This window comes from Scophthalmus maximus, chromosome 10, assembly GCF_022379125.1.
Source record: "Scophthalmus maximus strain ysfricsl-2021 chromosome 10, ASM2237912v1, whole genome shotgun sequence".
Taxonomy (NCBI): Eukaryota; Metazoa; Chordata; class Actinopteri; order Pleuronectiformes; family Scophthalmidae; genus Scophthalmus; species Scophthalmus maximus.
Window position 1 is genome coordinate 16,681,854 of NC_061524.1, and position 22,248 is coordinate 16,704,101.

Sequence of the window (22,248 nt, forward strand, 5' to 3'; positions counted from 1 at the left end):
CCTTTCACATCCCAAAATACGGGAAGCCTCTCTTCTCCATCTCATCACCGTGGTTTATCAAAATACTCCACTCCTCTTAGGAGTTGCATACTTTTTGCGTTTGTCGATCAGGGATGCATTTCTCAACCACTTTTGCGGGCGGAGTGACGAGCAACACAGAGCTATTAAAATATCGATTGGCTCTAAATATTTTATTTGGGGGGAAAAATATTAATGTGAATCACTTCATCATTAGCACACATTAGTGTGTTGTGGCGGCAGAAGGAAGTAATGTGAAAGCACCGCGGTACCGTGAGCTGTACATCAACTTGACAGTAGACACATGTTAAGTCAAATTGTTTTAACACTCAAAGCCATTGGGCTAATGCAGTTTTACATCACATCAGCTGCGTTGCATCATTCCATCCTCTCAGAATCTCAGACTGGACGGCTGCCTGGAAAACTATAAAATAAGATATTAAAAAAAATGGCAACACTTAACCTTAGGTTGCAGTGATACGCTATTAGAAATCATCTTAAACACATTGCAAGTTCACTGTTTAAGTTCACATGATGATTCAAAAAGTAGAATAAAATGTAAACATTGAACACATTTGGGGTAACTTCATGGTCAATATTACAATGAATACAATTTTCTGCAGATTATGTGTCACAGTTTGTTTTACGATTCGTCAACACAAAATGCAAATGATGACGGGGGTATTTCAGCGCGAAGCAGTTAAAGGGCTGAAGACAGGCAGTGCAAAATAACATAATGATAGAGCCGGAACGCACACAACTCTGTTCTTCATTCAAGCTCATACTGGAATGTTTTGGACTCGGCTGCATCGGATAAATCTCCTCCGGGAAATAACAAGCGCACTAATATATACTTGCAAAGGGAAACTGTCCAAATCCTTGCTCAACTACAACAAATATGCCTGACTTTAGAGAAACAAACTCTTCCTCTTCCTCTTCTGAAACAAATTCAATGAAATCCACTCAAAATAAAAAAGACGGAGAATTGCTCGGCACCCCGGACACAAACTAAACCTCGACTGATCATGCCTCGAGTTTCTAACCATGGCCCTGTTGATGTCTTCATGTTTTAAACAGCAGATATGTGTGTGTGTGTGAGTGTGTCTGTAAGTAATAGACAGAGAGAGAGAGAGAGAGAGAGAGAGAGAGAGAGAGAGAGAGAGAGAGAGAGACAGAGAGAGAGAGAGACAGAGACAGAGAGAGAGAGAGACAGAGAGAGAGAGAGAGACAGAGAGAGCGAGAGAGAGAGAGAGAGAGATGAGACCATGTCAGGCCCCAGGTGTGTGACCGTCACCCCTTTCACCCTTGATTAGTGTCGGTAGTGGATGGGTGATCCATCATTGCTGTCAAAGAAAAGGATGCAATTGAACGAGAGAGAGAGAGAGAGAGAGAGAGAGAGAGAGAGAGAGAGAGAGAGAGAGAGAGAGAGAGAGAGAGTGTGTGTCCTTCTGCGTGTGTCTGTCTGTCTGTAGTTGTGCGGTCGCTGATGCTTAGAGGCTATCATGTCAGTGGGAGTGTCATCTCTGACTCTGACTCTGAGGCAGACGGAGCTCAGAGGAGGGGCATAACTATAGGGGCTGGAATATGATCAACTACACAAAAAAAAATTAAAACAACAAAAAAAAACAAATTCACCTGACATAACCACAACAACATATTCGGCTGAAGTTGACATTATTTGAAACCTTGGCGACTCCATTGTCACCAATGCTTTCATGGTTCGATCATCGTTCCTTCTGTGGACACCCGACGTCTTCCGTGCGCCTCTTTCACGCCGGGGCGGCAGCAGCGCCCCATCAGAGTTGGTCGTTTCGGATGAACCTGTTGCCTTCCGAGTGCTTGCCATAGTAGATGTAGCGACACTTGGCGAACACCCCTAAAAGTAAAAAAAAGAAATCAAATGTGAGAAAGTGTGAAGTTGGGGGTCATGACTGTGGTTTTCATACACAACATTTATAATCAAGAATTGAGAAAATGAACATTGGAAAGTATTCCCCTCCTTTCATAGGATTTTGCAATAGAGACTAAAGTAGACTGGCTATATGTTTACACCTGGGTATATTCATGTACACATAGCATTAATACGCAGTGACCATTAGTGACTGAATTTGTAATGTGTCTCTTGGAATATTTCAGTGCCAGACAGACAATCTCCCATATTGGAATTCACTAATCAATCAATCCTTGATCATAACAGAATTTAGCCATACCTACATACATCATATCGTTGCCGTGTTTGAGTTATAGATGAGCAGGACCATTTACAGAAGGGTCACACCAAACGTACCCCAATATCCTTAAAAACATCGCTCTTTTCATACACTGTACTAAGTCTACCAACCAGGTCTCTAATAACGAGTGAGACTGCGGGAGCGGATGCAAACAAAGAATGAGTCAAAAACCAGGCCCCGACGTTTTATGAGGTAGTAAACACAGCAGTCACTGTATTCATTAGACCTTCAGGACACAGGCGATGAGTTTTAAGTGAGAAAGAGTGAATGTAAACAAAGTCCTTGCTTGTTTACTTTTGTGCAAAATCACCGCAGGGTAGCTTTAAATGGCGGGGGCGACCCGGGTCTGGGTCTGCTCCTCGTGGGGGATGAGAGGTGTTGCTGGGAAGGATGAACATCTTGTTCCACAGTGAGACCACTGTGGCCTCGGGCCATAGTCCTGACAGTAACAAGCTCACGGGCCACCCACATGCACTCACACACACACTGTCAAGACACACAAACATCACAGCAAGTGTTTCCACTATCAGCAGGTAAGGGGTGGGGTATGTCCATGTGTATTTGTGGATATGGACATTCAATAGGCTAATAAAACATTCGAATTAATACAGAGGAATTTTGGAGTTGCACAACCGCCGTTTACGCCTGGTTGAGACCGAAGCTTTGGTTTCGTCTCTTATCAACACCAGTCAATGGGAGCAAACAATGTCAAAGCAGAATGTTCTTCTCCTGATTTCTGTTGATATCAAAGTGCCGAAACTATCCAGAAATGACTTATCCAGAATTCAGGGATACGATCCACATGCCTCTCGTCTATATGCGCCTCATCCAAGATGGCCGGCAGTGCTTTTTCTTGTTGTAATGAGAGCTGGTGGCGTGCGGGGTGGGGGCTGCCCAGACCTCTGTGGCTGGTCCGCGCTGCCTCCGATGTCACTGCGCTCCCACTGCCACTTGATGAATGTGCTGGGCTGTGGCATAGGTGTCACCAAATGAGGCAAGGAGGCAAGGACAAGTGGCATTAGTGCTGTCAATGATCCCGTGACAGGAGAACAGATACAGCTTTTCACCAGGCTTTTTAAATAGGCATCAAGTGCATTAAGGGGGGGGGGGGGGGGGGGGCAGACCAGAGACAGGGCGGGAGAGGAGAGACTTATGGGAGAGGCGGGTGTCACGGAGGGATGAGGGGTGCTCCGGGCGCTAAGTCCAATCTCATAATCCAAAGAGACATTGTCAAGGGCGGGGAGAGGATGGCAACTAAGTGACAGAAAGCAGAGACGGGGACAGAGATACTGGTGCCATATTAGTGCCAAGCATATTCTGATGCCACCCTCAATTCTAACCAAACCTGACACATCGCTCTCTTTACCCCACTCGCTCTGACTCTTCAAAGTAGGCTCCACCAAGTCACACGCGCGCACACCCACACATATGTACAGTACAAAGACACACACACACACACACACACACACACACACGCGCGCACACCAGTCCCTTGCAGCAGTAGTGGGTGTTCTGTCAGGCGGAGGAGCAGTGCAGCAGCAGCAGCGGCAGCAGCAGCCCACAGGCCCGAGGACAAGCTCAGTCAATCTAAATCTGGACTTTGTAGTGGAGCAGTGCTCATTTCCCCTCATAGCCCAGCTACTTGAGGTGATCCAAACACTGAAGTGTGAGGAGCTGTCATCTCCGATAAAATCCGGGACCAGCTCCATGCCTGCCTGCTCCCCCGGTGTGTGAGGGGTACATATATAAGTGTGTGTTTGTGTGTGTGTGTGTGTGTGTGTGTGTGCTTCTCTGACAGCGAGGCGGCCGGGGCGGGGAGAGGGATGAAATCCAGCTGCCGTGATTCGCCCGGGGACATAGGTGCCACGGCTGGAGACTGGGCTTGACACCACAGGACTCAGGGTGTCTCGCGGTGCTCTGATCACATGGGTGCCGGGGCCTTTCACATATTCACAGCTTACCCGGCGAGAAAAAACTCACTCTCTCCAGGAGTGGGGCCCTTAAAGAGATTATCCATTGAGATAGCAGAACCAAGGCTCCTATAAGACATTACCTAGAGGGGATATATTTGTCGGTCGCGACCAAAGCCTCTCGGAGATAACCTTCACAGATGAAGGAACTGAAGCTAAAGGCCCCCCAAGCCTTCACACTCCGCCGAGCTCATCACTGGCCCGCGGGGACTGGGACGGATTGGAGGAAACACGTCCTGTGATTCCCCGGCACCAATCGGGACGCTCCGGTCAACGTGTGACCCGTGACTCCCCGAGAGAGCTCAACAGAAACAAAGATGCCACATCTGTGATCAAAGGAGGAGAAGGAAGGGTAAATTAAGAGAAATAGTCGAGCATAGAACAGGGACGGGGGTCTGTTTCCCAGGTGGTGTAGGAGTGTGTGAATGTGTCTCTTAATTTCCCCGCGTTACCCGGCTCCAGCTCCACAGTCGCATTTCGGAACTACATTAAGCAGTGTGTTTCATGCACAAACGCATTTCCAGTTTCGCTAGCTTCCCCATTCACAGCGAGAGCTTGCTCTTATTACGAGGGCAAACCGGGAGAACGATGGGCTGGTTGGAGACGGTTGGAGAGGGGAACAACCGAGCCAGACTTCACTCTTACATAACAAGCTCCGAGGGCGCGCTCACGCCTGCGGGGTTCCGCCTGATGAACTGATACTTAATAACTAGAGGTACAGTGCCAAACCCAGTAGCCTGCAATATCCTCCTGTGTATCCCGGGCCGTGGATGAGCACGCTCGCATCAAAAACCCACACCCTCGACCGCACACACACTATCACAAACCCACGCACGCTTTGATCACAAACTCCGCGCGCAGCGAGAACAATGGGCGCAGCCATTAAAGTGACAGATTTACAAAGTGATGCGGAGGCTAACGCTTCCATCATGTCCTGGCGGAGGAACACGCAGGGCCTTTGTTCTGCAGATGTCGCACAGCACCTTGTTGTTTTTAAGGGGTTTATAGCCAAACCCTCTTGTCTTTATTAAAAGGCTGTATACGCGGTCGGTTTCTTGTGTCTCGCTCTCGGTGAATGCGGCAGGTTCATCAGCAGACGGTCGGGTCGTTTCGGAGCCGATTACACCGGAGCATGTGTCCTCTCCACAGGGGCTTGATGAGCCATCCTGCCACTGTGCTTACTGTGACTTAAGCTATAGCAGTACAAAGCCTGTCTGTACGGTGCTCCAATATAAAATCAAAACAGGTTAAAACATAACAACTTTTTCTAAACATAGTTTTTCCACTACGACAATGGATAAAAACAACAGAGGACTGAAACTGTATTGCCTTGTTGGTCGAAATGACCATAACACGTAAACAGAGGTTCACACGTGCTGTTGATCAATACAGTATCAGTCGCTCAGCGGTTCCAGAAATTTCAAGGTATCTGGCTGTACAGCTCGCGCTCTTGGTTGCTTATGGATTATAAGTCTCCAGCTATAGTCGACCATGCAATGCTTTAAAAATAAAAACTCTTTTGCTAGACTATTTCTATCAAGATTATGTAAGGACAGTGGGTTGGGGGGTTTTTCCTCGCAAGTCGTAGTAATAGTAATAATTTAAAAACACTTTCAAGGGATGTCAACACCAAAATAGGACAGTGGTCCAACTGGATTCTGTCACTGGTAGTGCATCGGGGTACTAGACACAAAGTGACTGTGAAATACTTCAAGCATGTCAGCACTGTATATGGTTCCTATTATTTGCAATTGGATGGAGTGCACCTCTAAAAATAACTGAAAACATTATCTTTTTGGGTAATTCATCACAAAACACGACATCCCTTGACCTCCGTTTGTCAGATTGCATAGATTACCAGCCACATGAACTCACAGAAGTCTGTTGCAAAACTCATTTAATCAGCATGTGACACACGCACACGCACACGCACACACACACACACACACACACACACACACACACACACACACACTTGTGCATGCATGCACACAGGGAGAGGAGAGGGAGTGAGTGGGTTTAATGATTGTTCCCTGCATACAATCAGCTTGACTCTTTTCAAGGGCCATCAATATGTCACAGAGAGACACATCCGACGGATGTAGCTTTTAACATCAAGGTTATCTATTCTTGCCGTGAATCCACTCCCTCTGCTCTTAGTTTCTCGTCCCGTCTCCTTTTCACATCTATCGCCCCATCTCGTCTCAACTCCTCTTCGTCTGCTGTGTTTGATGTTGTTGTTGCCTCCCTTTCCTTTTCTCTCCCTTTTCGCTAACAATTCCCTCACTGCTGTCATCCATTAGGGGAAAACTGAAATGGGAAAAAGCCAATTAACAAGACGATTACACTTTCTGTATTATCTCCAAGGGCTGAAATAACACTGCCGGGGCAGGTGTGAGTGTGTTGGGAGGGTCAGATGGAATTGCGGGCAGACATCTATAAGAGTTGGTGCGAGTGTGACTTATGAGCTTGGGGCATAGGCTGCTGTGAGCCAGGGCTATTATTGTGGACACGATCCATCTCCGGCTGTACTTTTATCAGTTCAGCCCAACGTCATGAGACAGAGTCGCCACCTCCTCTCTATAGGGAAGGCTGCAGATAGATAACCCCCCCGCGTCCCATAAACCAACAGCCAGTGGACTTTTGAATAAGCCCACAGAGAGGCGAGCGGGCACGCAGTGGCATGGAGAGAAACGGTACATGGTTCACTATGTGTTATTCTGCCGCAGATGTGCGTCGGTGTATGAGCATTTCCTAATTCGTATGTTTCTTGAAAGTGCCTATAGAATGTTTCCAGAGAAGAAGATGAAGAGTTTAAGACTGTGCAACTCAGAAGCCACTATAATCATGTTAGATCTCTTATCAAATCTGCATTTGCTTCATGTCTGATTTCAGTATCAATACCAATCAAATCACCAATAACATAACTAAAGCTGCAAAAGATGCCAGCGGGAACGGAGTGGGAGGCTGTTTTCCGTGCAGGACATATTTGCTCCAGATGTGCATTTCTACACGCCATCCATCTGCTTCTCGACAGGAAAACGCACAACAGAGACACAGAGATACACTGTCATAATGACTGTACCTACTTTGTTCTCCAGCAGTAAAACCAACAACATTCCCTAAATTTTGTTTTTGTAAAAAGAAAAGCCTCAACAGCTTACTCTGCCTCTCCTGGGAGCAGCTAAATCGGTCAAAAAAGCCGCCTACTGTTCTTTTGTTATTGTGCATTTTAGTGTAATTCACATGTAGCAAGCAGAAGAAGAAGAAAAAACGGCTTTGTGTGAGTAAACCTTAATAGGAAAAAAACTACTACAGTGTTTTCTCCAGGTGAGACAAACATCTACTGATCTATCTAAAAAGCTTTTGTTGCGGTCGTGTCACTTGATTCATCTTAGTTGTATTTCAGAAATGATCAGTGCATTTTAAAATTAAATCAGCTACCTCATGCTACAGTGTGCAGTGTCGTGTCAGTATAAAGAGTTTTGAAAAGGCAAATTCATTGCACAGAATGAATTATTAATAACGGCAAACTAGAAATACTGCCGTGGGTTACCAACTGGTCAAGTTGCTGTTGACATCCATGTCTGTCTGGACTCATGAAATAGTGTATGTAGTGAAGACTCTAAAGGAATTTAAAAATGGTAATAATCGCATTTTGTTATAGTTATGTCCAAAAACTTTTTGAGGTCATAGTGACCTTGAGCTTTGACCACCAATGATTAGTGTCAGACGTAATGGAATTCCCACCAGGAGTTCTCAGTATATTGCGTTCGCCAAAACAGTCTGGACATGAAGTCGCAGCGATCTTGACCTTTGACACACAAAAAAAAAATCTAATCAGTTCATGCATTAGTCCAAATGAAAGTTTGTGATGAATGCGATAAACATGGGGCCTCCGGCCACAGCTGTCTGGGGCATTGAAACTGTAAGTAACCAACTACAGATACAGTAATCTAACATATATAAACAAACAAGGGGCCACAGTATGTGTGTGTGTGTGTGTGTGTGTGTGTGTGTGTACGTGTGTTAAACAGAATCTGGCCTTACTCCATCTGTACAAGTCAATTACGTTAACATTTTAATAGTTGTGGTGTCACCAATCTCTCAGTCGCAGACAAAACTCCTGTGTGTAACTTACAGAATTTAAGTGACATTTGCCGTCCACCAATAAAAAATATTTAGTCCATTAAACATAAATACCTGTCATTATGATGCATACCCTTGGCTCAGGCCTTCCCTGTTCCCCTCCTGGCTGTTTACCGCGGCCAGACAACTGCAGTGCCTGCATGTTCTCAACTTCAGCGTATTGATTAAACTTTTAAATAGCTGCCATATAACCCTGGGACATCAGGAAGATTAATTTGCGTCAATGTTCATCTGTAATTCATTAGCCATTTATACTCTCCCCATCCACACAGGCTATCAGGAAAAATGCGCCCCATTTTTCACCCAGGCAGGGGCTGGGGAAAAGCCAGAGAGGAGGGGGAGGGGGAGGGGAGGAAGGAGGGCAGGAGGGCAGGGGAGGATTATACAGCCGGCGACACAAGACGTGTTCTCACAAGCCAATATACAAGGCATGCATGATGGTAAAACAGTCAGGACTAAAAAACACATTTATACACAGCAAATGGTGCCATTTCAGAGCAATATAAAGAAAGTTGGCCACTATTAGCTATCGTTTACGGAGCTGATTAAAACATGCAGTAAGCCTTCGCTTAACAAGCCGCCATAATGATAGGCCTGTCCATCACACCGGAGAAACACGGCACAACGGTCACTTTCTCTGTTGACATTTGATGAGGCTCTGACGTCAGACTTTCCAAACACTTCTCGCCAGGCAGCCTGACATGTTGTATACTTCCTGTCAGTCAGTCAGTGGTTGGTCTGTCACCCATTCAAACATCATGTTTCTATCTCTCTCTCTTTCTCTCTCTCTCACTCTCACACAGACACACACACACACACACACACGCACGCACACACACACACACACACACACACACACACACACACACACACACACACACACACACACACACACACACACACACACACACGCACTCACACACACACTCACATCTTGAACTTTAATTCACTCTGAGGTACATTTTTTTGCTCTCCATTTTCATTAGGGTGTTTATTTATTGTGGGTGGAAGAGTCCAAAACTGAGACCGAGGAGATTTAGGAACTTTGTGCATTACAAAAAACAACAACAATGCACATACAGAGGGCCAACAAAGAATAAAAAAAAATAGGGGGGAAGTGTGTGTGTGTGTGTGTTTTTCGTGTGCGTGTGTGTGAGATGGAGAGTTGAAAGATTTGCTATTGCCACAGGCCGATGGGCTGTCAGGGGAAGGTTGCTGGGTCATGGCTCAACCAGCCCTGATCAATACCAGGTTGATTTTGCCACATGATTCTTCTTAAAGTGCAACAATAACACATTCTGTATGTTTTCATGTGCTCCGGGGACTGAGGGCTACCGTTATAAGAGATGCAGTGATTAGGGCCATTGCTGACAAAATAAACAAATGGACTTGATTAATGTAAAGGATTAAACGTAGTCGTACACAAAAACACATGCAATGCAGTGCACACCGTTTGTATCAGTTATTTTCTGAGCTCATCGCCGGCATTTGGTTAATATATGAATAATGGCACTCCGTCACTGTCAGTTCACTAAATGGCTGTAATCAAACACTTTAAATTGGGGATGGCATTATTCATTGATGGGTGAATTACAGTTCTAACCAGATAAATGCCTATCAGTCTTTGTACTTTCAACTCATGAGGATGAGAAGGAAATTGAATTCTGGAGCACATAAATTTTGACTGAAAACAGATTACCGTTGTGGGGGGTCTAATGAAAAAAAAGAAGAAGGATGAAATTAATTTCAGTGACATTTATCCCGCGCAGAGAGAGGAGAGAACACTGGTTACAGTAGCTCTGCAGTCTGGAGATAAGAGGAGAGTGGTTTAAGGCGGAGGACTCAGGCTGTTTACCAAGTTCTTAGTCTCCTTGGAGCGCCTTTCTCCAGGCACCTGCTTCCGTCGAGCAAATACGGTGACTTGCATATGAAAGGAAAAACACAAAAACCTGCACTGTAAGCACAACAATTACAAGTTGGTTATTTACTGCTCGACTCATGGAAGGGCTTCGCACACCCTTAAGGGCACGTGAACCGGCCAATGACGCCAGTGATCATAAGCGCTCATTTTCTTCGTCAACATGAGGGTCGCAAATCACCACACACGTGCACGGCACATGGCCTGACGCTGATCGATTGTGTTCTTCATTACACCCAGGATTTCTAATTAAAAGAAAAAGCACAGATAAGTGGCTCAAACCTCTCGCCGAAATAAGGGGAAGAAAAAGAGAAAAGGCGGAAAAAATTCGCAATTAGAGGTTTGGCAGTGTTCGGTAATGGTGTCGTTAATAAGAGCGGGCTTGGTGAGTGACTCAATGAAGGTTTAATCACTGGGACAGGATTCAATAACAAAAGAGCACAGTATTAATCACCGGAGAGTGATAACTTCACTGTTCATCTCTTTGACATTGGAGGAAGGGATGAATTAATGATGCTCTCCATCCGAACACATTAAATAATAATTATCAGGCAAAACAGCATGAAAGGGACTCCATAATGAACCCCATTGTCAGGTCAATTACAACCGCATAAAACTGCTCAAAGGGAAGTAGCTTGTTACTAGATTGCCACAGGAGAAAGGACAGCAGTGGCATTATCCGTGGAAGGTGCGGGGGAAAACCTGTTCCTTCTGATACGAGGGGCTTGAAATGTTTTGAGTGTTTGAAATACAGTTCACACTTGGAGGGCACTGAAACTCACATGCCTACTGTAAATAAGCTAGAAGGCGCTCAGCGGGGCATTCAGCGAGGGGACACATTGAAAATTGGTCAGCAAAAGATAAATGACATGACAATGACAGTGTTTTTCTGGCTCCGAAGCAATGTCAGTCGCTAAGTGCCATGTTAACTAAACTCAACTGCACAGACAATGATGGACTTCACGCATCAGCGGACAAAATGGCACCTCGCTACCTGTCAGTGGCAATTTTCATCAGATCAAAGATGGCCGGCAAATTCTGGCCACGAGAGAAACTGCGGCATGGACTTTGACACACTGATGTAATCGTGCAGAGATTGTGCGGTAGTTTCTTCCTTCCCCTCGCACCATGACACTGACAATGGTTTCACCGAGCACCAAGCACATCGGGTTGTCCTCCAGCTTGTCTTTTTTGAGCCAGACATCAATTACCGCATGGCTGCTACCACTCGGAGACACACTCTTAAACAAACAGCCTGGCAACCTCCAGCTTGACACATATCAATACTAATCTGACGTCTTGTTCCGCGGCCGTCCCCCCTCAGACCCTGGCTGGCTGCACCTGCCCGACTGGAGTGCCCAGCGTTGGCTGTACTCCTCCACACTTCCTTCCCCTGTAGACATCAAACACTTATTACTCCCCATCCCGGCCCTGCTAACTGACTGGGCTGTCTGGGCCACACGGGGACCCCATTATTAGAGTCATTTCAGTGCCCATCCTGATGCCTGTTAGGCAGTTCTCTACCTGGGGCTCCTGCTCCCTGCCTGCCCGACTGAGCGCCTGGCCAGCCAAACAGTGATTGGACATGACATGGTGACAGAAAACAGGGGAGAAGGGCAACAGAAATAAAAGCACAGGGATGGCAGAGCGGGGCAGACAGACACGGGGAGAGAGGAAGGTGGGTATGTTAGCCAGGGCCCTCGTGGCGTAGGGTGTGCCCATCAACACGGATGAACGTTAGCCAAGAGCTGCATGTCACAATGATGGAGGGGCTGGATCACTTACATCAGAGCTTCATCTGACTGGAAGATATCAATCTCGGGGCCTAATCCAAAAGGACATGGTAAAATATCCTTTAACATTGCTCTCCCACCCTCCCTTTGTGTGTCCCTTCCTTCTTGCCTCTGTCGCAGCTGAAAATGTGCGTAACCTTCATTGTTGGACCTCGATCGACCACACATTTTCACATCCCATTTCCTCTGTCTCTTGCACTGACAGTCAAATTATGATGGACAAAACGGTACGTTGACATATGGCATTTAGCACAATTTGTCACAAAACAGGACAAGAAAAGAAAAGAGAGGGGGTGAAAAAGAAATATAGATCATCACATACATGCACTGTCAAGATCAGGGATTCTACCTTTATGTTTTGAAACAGTATTGAGGAAAAGCCAAGCAAAACACAAGTGTGTATTGTACTGTATCAGTAATGTGGTTAAAATAGTGTGGTCATCTGGAAATCAGCGTTGATGGAGCCTCTAGAAGTTGCAACAATGAGTTGACACACATGCACAGTATGTTCATTGGTTAATGCTCAAGTAAATATACATGTGCATTTATATGCGTATACTCATGAATTTAATTCGTTTAATTGCTAATTACCCTGAAAGGGCGGGCTATTCTTTTCAAGTAATTAAATGCAATAATTTTTACAAATATACTGTATATCCTATAGTTACACTTTTATCCAAAACGACTTACAAGTGATTATGATTGTGTTACTGTTCTTATGTTCCAGCTGTAGCCATCGAACAGGTTGAGGGGGTTTGGCACCATGTAGTTGTTAGAGCATCTCCTCTTTTTACATTTTTCATATGGGATGAAAAAAAAAAAATATTGGTTCAGCTTGTCAATCAAAGGTACGTAGGGGTGAAGTCAAAAGCCATCCAATAAGGATGCTAGTCTCCTCCTCCTCTTCATGGGCATACTGTGAAGAGGATCCAGTATCCAGTGTTATTGACGCCGAGTGACATCTCAAATTCACCGAGTTTGTCCAACCGTGCGAACAACGTGCTCATCATGGCGTCAATGTCCAGAGAAGTAATGACATCACACTGCTTTAAGCCATCTTCAACAAATTCAATAATACCTTGGGGCAACACAAGCGTTGGGCAGGTTCTTGAATAGGAAATATATCTTGTTCTTATATAATCATAAATATGTATAAACATAATCATTACAAAAGTGAGCATGCATTTAAATAAGCACATTCTGTAAGTACTGTAAGATTAAAGCCATGAAAGATTTGTTCTTCATCGCACGCCGCTCAAAATTATGGTTGTGTCAACTTGCATGCCATAATTTCCTGCCAGAACCTAAACGGATGAGCCCACAGTAGCCAATCCGGTGCGTGGCAGAGGTGATGATAGGTATGTGTTGTGTGGAATATTTCATGCCCCTCTGGCCTCCCCTGGCTCCACAGTAACTCCACATCTGTTAATTAATATGACATATCCCCTGTTCATATGCAGAGAGTGAGCGAGGGGACAGCGAGATGACGGTATGAGGGAATGATTAACAGTGGATGTGTCCCTCCTTGTGAGAAATGATCTCGCCTCTCCTGCTCTCCCCACTCCTCCCCTCCACCTCTCTCCATTTCCTTCTCCCCCCCTCACTCTCTCGTGTCCCCGTCTCTCTTTGGCTCACTTCATTTCTTTCCACTCATTCCCCCCTCTCCCTCTCTTTTCCCTTATCTCTGTCTCCCTCCCTCGTTCTCTGCCCTGCCCCTCTCCTTTCCCCCTGACACACTCGGACTGTCCTCAGCCCCGTGCACATCTCCTGACAGGTAGAATAATAACGCTCGTACATCACTACCCTGAAAAGTCCAATAACCTAAATCTTCACTTGCCACACACCCCGGGACTCAATTACTTTATTGACATGTAATCTTCATAAGGGGAGAAATATTGAGCATGTAAGGTCAGCCGGTTATGAAGACATATTATCATATTATCTGCATGAGGGTTGTAGGGGCTAGGACCTGACAAAGCTAATTATAATGGTACATGTTTCAGAGCTCAGAGCGTATTATCTGCTTGGCTGCTTGGTTGAGCCACAGCTGAGGTATAGAGGAGAAGGGGATGAGATTTCAAACCTAATAGGGGCTGGGTGTCATCTCAGGGCATGGGAATTAATGAAGCCAAATATTATCGACTGCACATCACAGCACTAATATCCTCGATTTGTTCATTGTATTTATCAGGATTACCTTGCCAAAGTCTAATGGCTAACAGCATATCACAATACAAGATGACCAGCGAGGCCATTTCTAAAACAGTACAATAACGGGAAAAAAGGCTACTGTAACCTTTCAAATATTGTACAAAACGTGCAAATAAGCCGTTAGTGCTGCGGCTTGAGCCGTTCCTCAGCCAAAATGTCAGAGTGGGTTAGAGATGGCAGGAAGGACAGATGCCCATGGCTGTGTTATCGCCTCTCTCCCAAGGTTATCTCAATATAATCCCTTTCAGCTCTGCCATTAAAATCTACTGCCTGCTACATAAAGCAAAACAATAACATGGATGATGGTACAACACGTTCTACAGGGGTTGTGTTCTTACACAGCGAATGTATTCACTTCAATATATATACATTCTTCACCATGATGGTATAATGCAATGGAGAAAAAAAACCCCATCTATAACCAAGCCTGTTATTCTAACCAAACATACAAAGGGCACAAAGAACAGTTGGCTAGCCTTGAGACATTGCAACTCAGGGTCACAGTATGCTAACAAGAAACTGCACCGCCAGACATGTGAACATGGCCATTGCACTTTATCCAACATCATGCCCTCTTCCCCTGTCTCTGTTATCCGCAAGTCTGAATCCTCGGCTCAGATTTGCAGCCGCAGAAGATGCCCAGAATGGTGCAGAGCTGCCAAAGGTCATGTGTTAACGCTTGCTAATGGTGTCAAACGGACAGACATATTTAAGCTTTCTTTCAAGGCTCTCCAGGCACCCAACACTCCACAGAATGTATATTTTCCATCTATTTGCCCTGAAATAATTAGTTTCCAAAGTTTTCAGCATATGTCAGCTTCTTAATGGAAATATTATTCTACTGAGTCCATATGTTCTCCTGCATTTTCCTATGAAATATGAATTACAACAGCACATAACTCATTTGCTCGACAAATACCACATGCTGTATACAAATACACAATCAAGGAATGACATATTTGTGAGTAAATACGGTTTGATGGCCACCAATTCTGAAGGTTTGAGTGTTGCATGTTTGTCCTGAGGGAGGGGAACGAAGCAAACAGCCTTTCAAAATCACAACAATCTGGGATAAATCCACGTATTTGACCGAAATGACTCAGTCAATCCAATCAGGTTGCGCTGCAGCGACGTAGCATGCCAGGAAGGATCTACGAATCAAATTATGATGGTGAAATAACTTGTCCGCTCGCATTATCATGAGAGGGAAACCTGCTCCGTCTGTTTAAAGTGACTTAATCAGCAAATCAAAGTGACAGATAAAAAGGTTGTTTTGGACTCCATAGCATTTGGGCGACCTCGCTCTTTTCATTCTGGTCAAGCTGGAATGTTGATGCCTGTACAAACCATTAAAAGACCTGCTACTTCCTGTAACCAAGGCGCCCCTTTATATTTTTGCGAGAAATCAAATGCATGTCGGAGCAGCAAAGTAGCCCTGACACTGATATCCAGTTGACCCAACGGACTTTAAGGCAGGGCAGGACAAGCTGACCCACACAATTCGCAAAACTGAGTCTGTATCTGGTTCAGCTCGGACACTATTCATCCCCTTGAAAAGTGAATCTGCAGTACATAGGAGCTCAGATCCATTGCACAGGAATCCCAGTGTATGGGATAATGGCCTTCTCTTTACAAGCGGCAAATCCAAGCAAGGCTTTCACACAGCCCAATTCAATGAATAATCTAAATGGCACTTAATGTGAGCTATGCTGATACTCTGACAATAGTTTGTGTTCAGACATCACAGCTTAGTGTCTCCCAATTGTATATTGATGCAGAGGCAGTTGACAATAAATCACTGGATTCACCAGTGAGTGAGAAAACTGTTTAGACAATGGCCCGATAGAGCTTACCGTAATTGACAGATGGGTTCAGCTCTTTCCACCACAATAGCTTTGGAGCATTGAGGGTACATGGGAATAAGTGTGTCAGTGTTTGTGTGTGTGTGTGTGTGTGTGTGTTTTAGGACGCACGATACTATAGAATTACAGTGCCTGCAGTCACGCGCACCTTGAATGTTTGCACTACACCCTTGACGTGGTCATACATTAATTAATATACCCACAGTGTAATCATTTACTAACACCTACAGATATGCATTGTTATTTTGAAAAATAACATCTAGTTCAATACCATAGACTGCATATAAAGATGAACGACATCAACGATCTCTTAAGGTGAAGCCAAAACATCTCGATCTCCCCCTGGTGGCTGGCTGCAGTACATGTTTTAAATCCGGCCTCCTCCATGATAGCAGATTGATAACAGATAGGGAAAAACTACAAAAAGTCAAAGCACACAGAAAATAATTACTTTCCAAATTTTAATTAGTAATCTGAAGCGATAAAAATGGGTTGAAGCGTCCTCATTGACTGCTGAGACTGACTCCCGATTGGTCAGGTGGATGTATCGGCGATACCACTGCCTGATCACTACTGCACGGACTCTGATGGCAGCGGCCGTATCCGGAATATTTTGGCATTTTTGTGCAGTCGGAGACACGTCGTCCATCTTTATTAACAGTCTATGTTCAAACACACTGTATTGTCAAACTCACTTCACAATGTTTAGAGAGCTTATCAAGGCCCCTCAGGAAATTTCCCTGTATTTCAACAGAACTATTTAACAGAGTAAAGCAGTGTGAACAAAAACATAATCCAGCACATTAGGCCCTGGGAATGCTGCAACAATCCTCAAAAGATAAGTCAGAGAGAACAAGAAACATGAGCGGTCTCTCAAACAGATTTTAAAACTCTTCAGGTTACCCCGGCTGATTTAGAGGAAAAAAAATGAGAGCTGCCAGAGAAGTTAAGTTGTTGCAAACATCCATTACAATTATCTTCCTGGCTTCGTGGTTCAACGCTGACCTACCAAACTTGGCTGTACTTTCCTGTACAATGATGGTAATGATACATAACCAACATTGGGAAAGCTCAGTTTGGTTTTATCTCCACACAAGGTGGTTTCCATTATGTGGCTAAACTGTTGGCTTGTTTACGAGCTGTCTGATTGCCTGAGTGCTCATGATCTCCGGTCTGTTGCATAGCATTGTTCGCCAGTATTAGAAATTACTTTGTATTTTTGTTTTTATAAGTCTTGAATATATGTCAAATTCTGACCCAGGACCTGGAGCTGCTTATCGTTCCAAGGCAGATGTGAGCTGTTATAACTTTCAGTGAAAGTGTGAATGTAACTAACACTAAAAGTCTGTGCAAAGAGCATAAGCATTAGACTGTCCTCATCACAGCTTTGGCATTTCGAAGTGTCTTTGGCTTTATAATGAGATTCTATAAACTGTAGAGTAAACTTTTGTCTGAGTGTGATGCTAGTCATACTGTAGGTAAGAAATGGTTCCACATGGCATGCATATGTGAACGAGGGGTGTGCACGTCTTTCTATACAAACACATTTATCTACACAGGAAGGTAGTTGTACCAGTGCATCTTCTAACCCCCCCCCCCCCCCCCCCGATTGTACTTTACGTTGCCAAGTAAATTATCACTATTGGTCCCTATTCTCACAGCATATTAGTGATTCCATGGCAATCATAGTTTTGTTATGATCATGCCTGACAGAAAGGTTTAGTGATGTTGCACAGCTGTTAAACCATGCAGCGTGTGTTGTCTCCCGGCATGATGAACTAGCCACCGAGTGAAGTAGAGTCTAATTTGTTGGGGCCATTAGCTAGACTTGCATTAAGGCATGTCTTCATCTCGAATGATTACTGTGGGAGATCAGTCACCCTAGAATTATGATCTACACTCTACTCAACGTACAATTTATTAAAAATGCCCTGATTTAGATGCATGATCCTACATAAAAACACAGAGACAAGTATATTTAACATGTGCTGTATCTAATTCTGTTCACACTCGGCATCGGGCAATCTAAAATACAAGATATTCAGTATCTCTGTGTAAACATCCCTGGCAATATAAAATAATTACAAAGCTACAAGGACTTGTGGTCTGGTGCTGTCCCCTTTAGCATGACAAGTTGTCCAGCATCTGCCAGCATGTTAGAAGCTATTCATCAGAATGAAGGGTAGCGAGCCCCCTCACACAGACAGACCTTGCTGCCCACCGAGCAATTTGTTTCGAGGGGTACTGACACAGAAGAAAACTGGTGGACCCAACATCCATCCTGCTGTAAAAATATCCAAAACCATCTGGCAGCTAAGCCCCATCCTAAATTACTATGATGGACTCCCACCCTTCGGAAACCATGAAGGCTACAGGAATCTGCTCCAACTTCTGACTGAATGTACAACCGGCGAACACACAAACTCAGTTGTCCCCACGCCACAGCTACAAATCACGGCGGGAAATGAATAATAGCGTAGCTGCATTAGCAACACCAGCATATCAGAGCTGATTCCAGCAATAAGATCTATCCACTTTGGGTGATTTATATTCTGCTACTTTCCTGAGAATGACCAGTGCAACTGGGAAGTAGACCAAGGTCCAGAGCACCAGCGGTATGGTTTTCCAAGAGGGCTGGGCATGGCAGAAACTCATGTCCTTTTCTATCAGTCTGACCCGTTTCGGGAAGCATCCAATAAATTGCTTCAAACTTATGTCTGTTTGTGCCAGAGCGAGTTTTAACGGGTGAGCTCAGTTGGGTTCGTATCGTCGTAAATAACAACGGTTTGTCTGAAATGGTCACGGATGGTAAAGATTTAGGAGGACACATATTTTCCTGCTGCTGAGAAAAGTGCTCCAAAGTTTATTCTCATCATATTTCAGCGGTGATTGATGGAGGAGTTCAAAGGTATGATTTCAGGCTCAGTGTTCAGAATGCTCATGATACGACATTAGATTGTACATTTACTTTAGATTAATAATCTGCAACCTATAGCATGTGCTCAATAAATATTTAGTTAGAAAATATTTCATTTCATCTGTGATCTTTGTGGCATCCTAATGAAATTACATGGATCACTTAAGACAAAACAATTACAGCATAGTTTTGACTCGACTATGAGATTATGGCAAAATATCACAGCAGGAAATATTTACTTTTATACCAATAGTCAGGGGAACCAACAAACAAATACCTTGGAACGTGGCGCAGAAGCTTACGGTGCTTTTCTACTTTAAGACTTTTGCTGTATACATCCGACATCACTTTAAGAACTCAAGACACTCAGGAGACTCTCGCAGCTACATCAAACAGCAAGGTAAAAACAATAGTGTCACTGACATTTCCCCAAACCCAGCACAAACAGAATTATTCACACAGTGTGAGAGGAGTGCCATCCGATAACGGAGAGATAATGGCACGTGGTGGAAGGCAGCTTTCTCAAAGCAGTTTAGAGGTGGCATGTCAGGGTTTCGGCAGTTAAACCTGTCATGGAAGCCGAGGAGGTTACCCTGGCATTTTAATCTAGCCTGCTTCTGAGGGGGAAGAACGCAGAGGTGATTTCCAGGGCTAGTAATAACAAGGACAGACCTGCCGCCGAAGATGAGCTCTCATCACTTTGGATGCGGACGGTGCAGCGTTATGTGAAGCCGCGGTGAAGTATTGCAGGCCCAGTTTGCCTCTTCCCTTCTCTTCTCATCCATCTCTATAGGGCGGCTTTAATGGATATCCATGTAGCTGAGCCAATCCACTCCAGGGAGGAATAATATCACATCATCTGACTCAGATAAAGGAAATAGAGCCTGTCCTCATGCACAGGGAGTATACAGCACTGTGATGTGCGGTGATATGCAGCGGCAGCTACTTCGCCAAAGAGTGGATAGGTGTCACAGTGACGGAATTTTCGGAATCTTGTTCATTCAATACAAAAGTGTGTCTTCGAAAAATGTAGAAATTAGTGTCAGTTTTCAGTAGATCGAACACCACTTATTTAAACACACAGCAACGTTATACTTTTAATAAGATCATATGTAGAAATATATATTGTCTTTAGTGAGTTTTCTTTTAATTATTTCCTATCTTTTTTTTTGTATTGTTGCATATTTTTTGTCCTATTTTTTCCTTACTTATCCCCCCCCCAAAAAAGAAAAGAAAAACAAAAGTAAGATGATTGATCATAGATCTGTATGTAATGTTTTTAACAAACCACGCTTGGTAATGTCAATACAATACTTGAGAAACGAACAGTGTTTGAGTAAATGTACTTCAACCACTATACAGTGCAATATTTCATATCCTGGGAAAAAAAGGGTCTGAGTAGTTCCTGTGGAGGAAAGTGTGCATGTTAAACGCAAACAAATAAGACCATCTTTTTTAGGTTACATTTTTGTGGCTGCGTTGTGATTTAAAGGAGGATGACGGAGGCGGCAGCGAGACACAGTCATTAGAAACCGATCTCAGACACTTCATCAGCTCACACACTGGCAAACACAGCGAAGGAATAAAACCTTCATGCAGTGTCAAGTGCTTGGGAAACATTTTTATGAACTCAGCACCCGGGAAGAAAGCCATGTCTTTACTTCGTCAATGCACCTCGTAGAGTTTGGTGCAGAGGCTCACTCGACAGCCGCCCGTGGTGTACGGCTGGCAGGGAGATCTGTATATATCATTCTCTATGACAATATTTCATCACCTGTCATTCCTCCATGTTGAACGCGCGCATTGCCTATTGTTTGGGTTTATTCTAAGTTTACAGAAAGCAGCTCTGCGAAGGGTACAAGGCACTGGGCAAGGAGGAGGAAAAACTTACACTCTGCTCTTTCCATATGCCTCATATTAGTTGTGTGGCGGCCAGTGCAGAGTCTTTGTGATGTTTATCAGGGGACAGATCCTGCTGGTATAATCATTACGAGGCCGAGTGAAATGTCACGTACATGTGTGTGATGGGAAATGTCAAAGGTGCTCTGTCTTTTCTCACTGCGCACCAGCGAGGACATTTCCATGCTCGGGGAACATGCCAGGCCAGTCCGAGGCAAGATCTTCAGCAGCGAGACGAGAGTTTTCACTTCAACTACAGGGTGACGTCCAACAGAACGGAGGTATCACTCGAGTTAAGCACAGAAAGCAACTCAGGAGCAAAGAAGCAGATGTCTGAGGTAATGCAGCAATTCATTTGCCATAAAAGAAAAAGTAACCTCTAGCATGTGTTCACTTACAATAACAGGATTTCACGGACATGTTAATATTCATGTTCACAACAGCATCTGAACCGTGCAATCACGAATAATATAATCGGCTGTGGTTATTACGCAAGCAACGATAAACAGACATTGGGGAACCGTATATTTGTTTGGGCGCATTAACATTTTTAAAGCCGCCAAACTCACTTTTAGTTTTACTAAGTGCGTCGCGCGCAAAAAGTCATCAGTCAAGCCAACAACCTTTCCCTTCATAATGACAACGGCGAAGTTTTCAAACACTTGCAGTTTAGTCATCCATTAGTCATGTTTCCCATCCAGATGTCTGGTGGAGGGGAGGGGGGGGGGGGGGGGGGGGGGGGGAGATAGCAGCAGGTGTAGATCTCTTTGAGCCCAGCTGAGCTCTAAAAGGCAATGCTTAGCACCCACAGCTCCGTCAGCTGGCCTCTCCCCTGTCTCCACCAGCCTCTCGACAGCCCATTCCTCATCATTTACCCCTTTTTGGCAAAGCCCAGAGCCCTTCTAATGGGCTGCTCTGAATGCTTCCAGATGTTTGTTTATTTGTTGTGCAGCAACTGTAAAAGAGTTTACTCTTAGTCTGGATCCGTTCCCATTGCTCAATTTTAGGGGGCCGAGGGAGCTCGGGGGGAGCTGCGGCAGGAGTCGCAGTGCCGATCGCCCCGACGTATAATGAAAGAGAACCGCCGAATGAATGCGAGGCGCCCCATGGGTGTCGTCAGAAAGGAGGTTGCTTTTTTTTTTTTTTTTTTTTGGCTTTGAAGCCTGCTTTCCTCCAGGGATTTTAATAACAGTTGTGCACCATTTAAGATACATACATACAAAGTAGCTGGAAGCGGGCCCAGAACAACAACATTAAAAAGGCCCAGGGCTCATGCTATA

General features: G+C 44.6%; 1 protein-coding gene across 1 annotated transcript in view; it reads right to left on the reverse strand.

Moving 5' to 3' along the window:
* Window positions 1-325: 325 nt before the first annotated feature.
* Window positions 326-22,248, reverse strand: part of lrmda (leucine rich melanocyte differentiation associated) — a 200,140-nt gene continuing 178,217 nt past the window's right edge. The window contains exon 7 of the mRNA XM_035605928.2: window positions 326-1,894. Within this exon, the coding sequence (XP_035461821.1) occupies window positions 1,815-1,894 (80 nt within the window). The 3' untranslated portion in view covers window positions 326-1,814. The remainder of the gene's footprint in view (window positions 1,895-22,248) is intronic.